At 44.9% G+C, this 9,457-nt stretch overlaps 1 protein-coding gene across 3 annotated transcripts in view; it reads left to right on the plus strand.

Moving 5' to 3' along the window:
• Positions 1 to 9,457, plus strand: part of CYFIP2 (cytoplasmic FMR1 interacting protein 2) — a 142,355-nt gene that overhangs the window by 28,507 nt on the left and 104,391 nt on the right. For all 3 annotated transcript variants that reach the window (XM_017517071.2, XM_017517069.2, XM_017517070.2), the window contains exons 4-6: positions 2,750 to 2,827; positions 4,717 to 4,818; positions 8,446 to 8,627. In XM_017517071.2, the coding sequence (XP_017372560.1) occupies positions 2,750 to 2,827; positions 4,717 to 4,818; positions 8,446 to 8,627 (362 nt within the window). The remainder of the gene's footprint in view (positions 1 to 2,749; positions 2,828 to 4,716; positions 4,819 to 8,445; positions 8,628 to 9,457) is intronic.

A 9,457-nucleotide genomic window follows, 5' to 3' on the forward strand; every position in this document is an offset into this window, starting at 1 on the left:
TTTTTTAATTGAGATTGAGTTTTGTCCTTGTTGCCCAGGCTAGAGTGTGATGGCGCAATCTTGGCTCACACAACCTCCACCGCCAGGGTTCAAGCAATTCTCCTGCCTCAGCCTCTCAAGTAGCTGAGATTACAGTCACGCACCATTATGCCCGGCTAATTTTGTATTTTTATTAGAGATGCGGTTGCTCCTTGTTGGTCAGTGTGGTCTCAAACTCTCGACCTCAGGTGATCTGCCTACCTCGGCCTCCCAAAGCTGGGGTAACAATGAGCCACCATACCCTTTCAAAGTTCATCCGTGTAGTAGCATATATTGGTAGTTCATTACTTTTTATTGCCGAGTTATTAATTGTATGGATATACCACATTTTATTTATCTATCCATCGATGGACATTTAGGTTATTGGGCTATTTTGAATAATGCTGCTATGAATTTGTGTCACATGCAAATCTTGAATCTACACAATTTTCTGTGTACACATATGTTTTCAGTTCTCTTGGGTATACACATACCCAAGAGTTACTGGGTTAAATGGTAATTCTGTGGTTAATGGGTCCTGACACTGCCAGATTATTTTCCTGACTCACTTCACAGATTACCAAGAATGTGTGTGTGTGTGTGCCATTTAATTCTCATAAAATTCTATGAGATTATTTATATTACCATGATTTAACAGGTGACTAACTGGAGAATTTTAGGCTAAGTGATTTACGATAGACTGAAGGGCCAATAAGTAATGAAGCTGGGATTTGAGCCCAGATATTTATTTATTTATGAGACAGAGTCTCACTGTGTTGCCCAGGCTTGAGTGCAGTGGTGCAATCTAAGCTCACTGCAGCCTCTGCCTCCCGAGTTCATGTGATTCTCCTGCCTCAGCCTCTGGAGTAGTTGAGATTGCAGGCACCCACCACAACACCTGGCTAATTTTTGTACTTTTAGTAGAGATGGGGTTTTGCCATTTTTGGCCATGCTCATCTTGAACTACTGACCTCAGGTGATCCACTTGGCACGTCCTCCTAAAGTGCTAGGATTTTGGACTGGTTGAATCCCAAATCAGGGTGGAGTCAATCTGAAGAACTTCCCAAAAGACTTATCTTACGTTCTACAGTAGTATTGGTATTTCTGAGAGCAACTGGGGAAGTCACAAATCTTGTGACCTCTGGCCATGTGGCTCCTGAGTAGTAAGGGATTATGGAAAGTATGCCTACATCTTAAGCAGAATTCACTCACCTCTCATAATCCTAATCTTTTGGCCTTTCATTAGTTTTACAAAGGCAGGTGTGAGCCACCGTGCCCAGCCTTGAGCCCAGATGTTTGGACCTTGAATTTAGGTCTCTTTCCACAGTAGCATTTACTCAGTGAGATGAGTCATCACTATAGTTTTTCATGTTCGTTTTTCATGCTGTTGCTGGTTTTCCCATCTGCTCTTTTTATTAAAAATTGATATTAATCATTTTCCTGCTTATGAGATAGTAGTACATGGGCTCTTATAAAAGTGTGAACATTATAATGCTATCTGGCTTTTTAAAAAGTGATGCAAAATAATCCAGCCCCACAGAGGGCTTGCTATTCAGAGCATGGTGCATGTTACACTGAAATTTTGTTCAATACATAGTAATGTAATCACCTGATACGGGTATTTCTGCCCACTGCACAGACAAAATCAGTTCACTGAGACAGCGGTATTGCAGTAAAGAAAGAGTTTAATCAATGTGAGACTGGCCATGCAGGAGACAGTGTTATTATGCAAATCAGTCTCCCCAAAGGCTTGGAGGTTAGAGTTTTTCCAAGATAGTTGGGTGCGCGTGGGGCTAGGGAATAGGTGCTGATTGGTTAGGGATGCAATCATGAAGTGTGGAAAACAGGCCTCATGTGCTGAGGCTGCCTCTGGGTGAGGGCCATCGGACCAGTTGAGTCCCAAGTCCAGGTGGAGTCAGTCTGAAGAACTTCTCATAAGACCGATCTTACATTCTCTATGATAGTGTTGTGTTGGTATTTGCAAGAGCAGTTGGGAAAGTCACAAATCTTGTGACCTCTGGCCACATGACTCGAGTAGTAAGAGATTATGGAAAGTATGCCTGCGTCTTAAGCAGAACTCATGCACCTCTCATAATCCTAACCTTAGTTTTACTCTGGCAGTTTAGTTTTGGGAAGGGCTATTATCATCCTTGCTTTAAGGTTAAACTATCAGTGAAATTCCTCCCAAAGTTAGCTTAGCCTACATCCAGGAATGACCAAGGACAGCTTGAAGGTTAAAAGCAAGATGGAGTCAACTATTTCAGATTTCTCTCACTGTCATAATCTTTGTAAAGGCAGTTTCAATAATATACTTTAATAATTATTTCTGTTTTCCTACTGTACATACTGTTTTGCTACTTGCTTATTTTCTTGCTCACATTATATCTGGGGAGCACATAGATCTGCCCCATTCTTTCTAAGGTAGCCATTCATCTGTTTGGAAAAATGTGGCCTGGTTGTGGAGTCTTTGGGTATCTGATGAGGATGATTTAGGTCAGTTCTTCTCAAACTCATTGTGTATGTGGGTCATCTGGGAATTTTGTTGAAATGCAGATTCTTACTGCATAGGCCCAGGAAGGGGCCTGAGATTCTGCATTTCCAATAAGGTCCCCAAGTGGTGTGCATGCTACTGGTCCATGGACCTAACCATAAGTAGTGAGGATTTGGGGGCTTTGGAAGCCTGGTGGCACCTGTCTGGTTCCTCCCTGCTGAGGCTGTTTTACCATTTCAGAATGAGATGCTGGAGGAAGGACATGAGTATGCAGTCATGCTGTACACCTGGCGCAGCTGTTCCCGGGCCATTCCCCAGGTGAGACTGTCCTTGCTGTGTGCCTCTTTCCCCTCCAGAGGGCGTTACTAACCCCTGCTTCATCCCCAAACCGGAGAGCTGAGCTTTTCCATGTGGCAGCGGGTAAAGCAGGGCCTCTTATCCAAGGAAAAACCTGGAAGACATTCAGATAGCTTCCCATTGAACTGATGACAGGGACCCATGTCGAGGGACCTAAAACACATTTGTTCAGTAGATTTTATTTCCAAAGCAGTATATGCTCACCATATGACACCAAAACCACTGCAGAGGGTATAGAGTGAAAAGCAAGATGTTTCCACTGCCTCACCCAACCACCCAAACCCACCTCCCGCCATAGGATGGCCGTGTACACTTTGTGAAATATTCTTCTGGATCTTTTGTCTGGCATGAATATTACTTTGTAAACAATAATTTACATAAATAATTATATAATTATTTATATTTACATAATTTACATAAATTAAATTATTGTTTACAAAAATGTACTGTTTCCGTGTTTGTGTTGTTCTGCCACTTGCTTTTTTTTTTCCACTTAATTCTTAATTACTGACTTTTTTCCTGTTGACACATACAGATATTTTTATTACCATCAGTACCATCATCATGTAATTAGTGGGTCCCATGGTAACAAAATCAGCAAGCCACAGGTGTGTAAAGTAAACGGAAACTATTGCTCCCCCTTCGTCCTAACTCTAGGCCCCAGCAATAACTGCTATTAACAGTTTGGTTTGCATCCTTTTAGATTTTCCATGCCTGTCTTAGATGTGAGCACACATGCTGTTTTGTTTTGCTTTAAAAAATGGGACTGAACTATACTGACTATTCTGTAACTTTTTTCACGTGCTTATGGTGACTTTGTTTCCTGGTTACATAAAACAACCTCGTTTCTTCTAACAGCTCACAGTGATATTATGTGATTGTAGCATATTTTATCCACTTAATCATTCACTGGTGGATATTTAGCATGATGCTGCCATTTTAAGACTTTCTAAGCAATAGTGTGAGGAGTGTCCCTGTGCTTACCTTGGCTCGCTCTTCAGATCCCGTGTACCCATTAGCAGCCTTGGCATGTGGGTTGTGAGGATGTCTGCCATGGGATTCTGATGTGCACACTGGTGAAAACTGCAGAGCAGGGGAAGTGGGCCTGGGTTTGTCTACGGGAGCTTTGTCCCAGGTGTATCCAGAACAATGGATAGAGCATTTGTCTCTGATTAGAATCTAGCTGGACCCCACTGGAGCAGGCACAGGGAAAAACTGAAGGAGTAAGAGCTTGTAGATGAATGGGAACATGTCAGTAGCTCTTGGACACAGCACGGAACTGAGAAAAAGGAAGGAAGGTTCTGTTCTTGGGACCAACTGGTTCCTTTCCTGCAGCCAATGTCTGGGGAGCACTCTGCACCCTGCCAGACTGGTGAAGCAGAGGCTACCCCAGTCTCCTCTCACTAGGATGAGCATATCAGTTATCCAAAATCAGGTATATTTGAGAGTAAAAAAGGGCTCTATTAATAAGACAACAGGGCCGTGCATGGTGGCTCATGCCTGTAATCCCAGCAATTCGGTAGGCTGAGGCAGGAGGCTTGAGCCCAGGAGCTCAAGACCAGCCTGGGCAACATAATGAGACGCCATCCCTACAAAAACTCCAAAAATTAGCTGGATGTGGTGGCGAGTTCTTGAAGTCCCACCTACTTGGGAGGCTGAGTTGGGAGGATCACTTGAGCCTGGGAGGTTGAGGTTTTAGTGAGACATGATCATGCCACTGCACTCTAGCCTGTATGACAGAACAAGACCCTGTCTCAAAAACAAAACAAAAAACCAGTAATAAGATGACAGGTGTGAACCAGGACTGCCTGGGCAAACCAGGATATGTGGACCCCCACCTTCCCCCACAGGTGAAATGCAACGAGCAGCCCAACCGTGTAGAGATCTATGAGAAGACAGTGGAGGTGCTGGAGCCAGAGGTCACCAAGCTCATGAAGTTCATGTATTTTCAGGTGAGTGGGGAGGGGCAGGTCTGCATCTCAAGAACTAAAAAGGCCCTTAGTCTTCTAACCACTGGGGTCTGAAGTTTTGTGCCATGTTATTTGTTCACTCAGCAAATATTTTTTGACTGTGCCCTACACACCCTGGGTGAGCAAGACAAATGGGTCTCCCCGCCCTCATGGAATTTCATCCTAGTACGTGTGTGAGTGTGTTTTAGGTAGGGGAAGAGACAGACAATAAGCAATGCACGTGAATATTCAGAGAATAATAAGTGCTATGAGTAAAATAACATTTTGAAACGCTCTGGGTTATAGAGTACCTGTGGTGTGGGTGCTGCTTTAGGGACAGCCCCTCAGGAGGCAGCATTCGAGCTGAGTCTCTTTAGAGAGAGGCTGACGTGTGGCGACCCGGAGGAAAGGATTTCAGGCAGAAGGTACCACAGAGGCAAAAGGCTTGAGGCTGAGGCTGGAAGGAGCTTGATGTGTTTAAGAAATAAAATGAAGTGCCTGGGTGTGTTGGGGGGTGGGGGCAGATAATGCACCCCTGGGTAGGGAGCATGGCCTTTGGAGGCAGAGAAGCCCAAGTCACATTCCCTGGCTCTTTCACTTTCTGTGTGCTTGTGAGTTATTTAACGTCTCTGACGCCTTGGGATTTTTCACCTTGAAAATGACCTGCTTCACCGGTTTATGGTGAGGATCATTGAGATCTATTTGTAAAGAGCCAAGTAGGACCCTGGTCAGACGAGATTTAACAAATTGTAGCTGCTGTTAGCATCATGGACCTGCCTTCGGGAGCCCAAAATCTTTTGGGGAGTACAGGGCCAAGAGAGAAGAACTATTCAGAAACTGATTAAGTACTAAACTGAGAGTCTCCTGACAAGAGGTATTTACAGAAGGGAGGATATGGAATAATCTAGAACTATGCTGTCCAGCTCCATAGCCATTAGCCACGTGTGGGTACTGACATTAATTTAAAAGTGACCACTTGACAAAAGTAAAGATTAAAAAATAAAAGTAAGTAAAAATAAAATTTAAAAATGGAAGTTTGAGGTAAGTTGAAAAAAAAAAATAAAATGAGACAGCATGAAAAACTCAGTTCCTCAGTAGTTCTAGGCACATTGCAAGTGCTAAGTGGCCACGTGTGATGGTGGCTGTCGTATTTGGACAGTACAGTATGGTCCATTTTCATCATCGCAGACTTTAGTTGGACTGAGACTCTGGATGGAGAAAGTGTGACTTCGTCCGGTCTTTGAAGGAAAGGACTGACTGGCTGGTTGGGCATCTCAGGCCTGTGGAAGTGGAATGGAACTTACATCGGGACAGTCATTTCAGTCCCCTTCCTTCCCTATTTTCCTTTTCTTCCTCCTCCTCCTTTCTTGCTCTTTCTGGGATACTACAGTAGCCTTTTTGTGTTGATGCTGTTCAACTGCTTTTTAAAATTTTTGGTACCAGTTTTATAGAGGTATACTTAACATATACCATATATTTTGCCCATTTAAAGTGGACAATTCAGCAATTTTTAATATATTCACAGGGTTGTGCATCCATCACTACAGTCAGTTTTGTTATTTTATTATTTTATTTTTGAGACAGAGTCTTGTTCTATTGCCAAGGCTGGAGTTCAGTGACACTCTCTTGGCTCACTGCAACCTCAGCTTCCCTCTCAAGTAGCTGGGACCACAGGTGTGTACCACCACACCTAGCTAATTTTTGTACTTTTTTTTTGTTGTTGTTGTTTAAGTAGAGATGAGGTTTCTCTATGTTGGCCAGGCTGGTCTCAAACTCCTGGCCTCAAGTAATCCACCCGCCTTGGCCTCTCAAAGTGCTGAGATTATAGATGTAAGCCACAGCACCCGGCCCACACTCAATTTTAGAACATCCTCATTACCACAAAAAGAAATCCCATGCCCTTTGGCCATCATCCCATAATACCCTCATCTCCACCCCCATTCCAGCCCAAGGCAACCACTAAGCTACTTTATGCCTCCATGGATTTGCCTATTCTGGACGTTTCATATAAACTGAATCATACAGCATGTGGTCTTTTGTGTCCATCTGGCTCTTCACAGTTAGCATAATGTTTTAATACATCCATGTTATGGCATGTATCAGAATTTCATTCCTTTTTAGGACTGAATACTATTCCATTGTATGGATATACCACATTTTATTTATCCATTCTTCAGTTGATGGACATTTGTTTATTTCCATTTTGGGGCTATTTTGAACAAACATTGATCATTTCCATACAAGATTTTGTGTGGACATACGTGTTCATTTCTCTCAAGTAGAGACCTGGGAGTAGAATTGTTGGGTCAGATGGTAACCCCACCCTTAAGCCTTTAAATACCCCCTTAACTATTCTTTTGTGTCTAGCTTTGTGCCCTAGAGTCTGTTCTTCCCACAGCAGCCAATGTGACTCTTTTATAATATAATTCATGCCATGTCATCTGGCCTCACAACCTCCCACATCTCCCCAGCTTATGCAGTGTCCAAGCCTGAGCCTTCACAAAGGCCCACAAGAGCCAGTGCCCTGGCCCCCCGTTCTCTGCCTCCTTCCGGCACTCGCTCCGCTTCAGCCCCACTGGTTTCCTTCCCATCCCTGGAACATGCCTCAGGGCCTTCACACTGACCGTTGAGTTACCTTATGTGCCTCTTTTCCTCCTCTTTCAGCTTCTTTTCCTGAAAGTCACTTCTTGAGAATTCCTTCTCTGATCTTCCTCCTTAGAAGGACCACCCCTCTGAGACCTTCTCCTCAAGCTTTCCTGCTTTGTTTTTCTCCATAGCACATACCACAGCCTAATAGATGTATTGTTTTCTGTCTTCTCTTACTAGAGTTTAAACTCCTAGACCAGGCATGGTGGCTCACACCTATAATCCCAGCACTTTGGGAGGCTGAGGCAGGTGGTGATCACTTGAGGTCAGGAGTTTGAGACCAGCCTGGCCAACATGGTGAAACCCAGTCTCTACAGAAAATATGAAAAATTAGCTGGGCATAGTGGCGTGTGCCTGTAATCTCAGCTACTAGGGAGGCTGAGGCAGGAAAATCACTTGAACCCAGGAGGTGGAGGTTGCAGTGAGCCGAGATCATGCCACTGCACTCCAGCCTGGGCAACAGAACAAAACTCTGTCTCAAAACAAAACAAAACTAGACTGTAAGCTCCTGAAGGCAGAAGGCAAAATTTCCTTGCTTGTCTGTTTTTCTCTTTTGTTTCCTGTTCTACCCGAGGACCTAGAATGGTTCCTGGCACATAGTAGATGCTCATTAAATAGCTACTGGATTAATGAACCTCTTTTTCTCTCTGCATCTCTCTCTCATTCTTGGTCTCTACCTCCTTATCAACTGGTACCTGACACTGTCCTAGGTGCTGGGAATTCCAAAATGAGTAAGACATAATGCTCAGCCAGTGTATGTTGAATGAATTCATTGGTTTGACTCACATGGGGGCAGGTGCCAGGCTCCCCTCCAGAGATCAGCTTTGGATTTAAGGACCCCTCTGAGAAAAACTGACTGGCAGATTTGCCTTTCTCTAAAGGGCTGGCTCTGAGGAGGGCCCTAGAGGAGCCTGGACCCTGCCCCTACAAGAGAGCACAGTGAGCCTCCCCAGGAGACCTTACTCACTGTCCCTCTGCCCCCAGCGCAAGGCCATCGAGCGGTTCTGCAGCGAGGTGAAGCGTCTATGCCACGCCGAGCGCAGGAAGGACTTTGTCTCTGAAGCCTACCTCCTGACCCTGGGCAAGTTCATCAATATGTTCGCTGTCCTGGATGAGCTGAAGAACATGAAGTGCAGCGTCAAGAACGACCACTCTGCCTACAAGAGGTCAGGGCAACCTCTCCCTTTCCCTTGCCCCAGTCGGGCCCCTCCTCCAGGGCCACCCACCAAGTGGAGGAAGAGGATGGAGAGCCTCTCACTTGCTATTTCTTTGGTACCAAAGTAGCCATCTCCCAGACACAGGAGAACTCAGCCTGATTCAGTGTGGTTTGAGGAACAGGGCATAGAGCTGGGCTTTGGAAGAACTTTATCTTTGCAGAGTTTTATGTCACAAGATAGAATCAAATCCTCAATTCCCGCATCTGTGGAGCAGCAGCATTTTATGTTGCCCCGTGCAATATGGGGCCCGTAAGATCATCACAGAATTGTTACATTAGTTATTTTCTGTAAGAATGAGAAAGCCAATTCAAGCAACTTGTATAAAAGAAGGAAATGAATTGGCTCACAGAAAGTCCAGGCACACCTGCACGCAGGCACTCAGATGACGGTGTTAGCCTGGGTCTCTCCAGCTCTCAGCTCCACCTCCTCTACATTGGCTGCATTCTCAGGTCTGTGGTGGCTTCCAGCTGCTTTCCTCCAGCCAGTGCAGCAACCGCAGCTTCTAAGGAAGGGCAGGATGCTTCTCTTTCCAAATACTTTCGTGGAATTCCCAGGGAGGATTGCCTTTGATCCAGCTTGAGTCATGTGCTAAACCCTCCATCAGTCACTGTGGAGGCGTAGTGGTGGGGATACCCTGATGGGATGGTTACACGCCTTTGGAGCCCAGGGTCTCTGCCAGCTCATAAGAAGAAGAGTAGCCAGGAGAGATGCCTCACACCTGTAATTCTAGCACTTAGAAGGCCACAGCAGGCAGATCACTTAAGCCTAAGAGTTCCAGA

The sequence above is a fragment of the Cebus imitator genome, unplaced genomic scaffold, assembly GCF_001604975.1.
Source record: "Cebus imitator isolate Cc_AM_T3 unplaced genomic scaffold, Cebus_imitator-1.0 Scaffold616, whole genome shotgun sequence".
NCBI lineage: Eukaryota > Metazoa > Chordata > Mammalia > Primates > Cebidae > Cebus > Cebus imitator.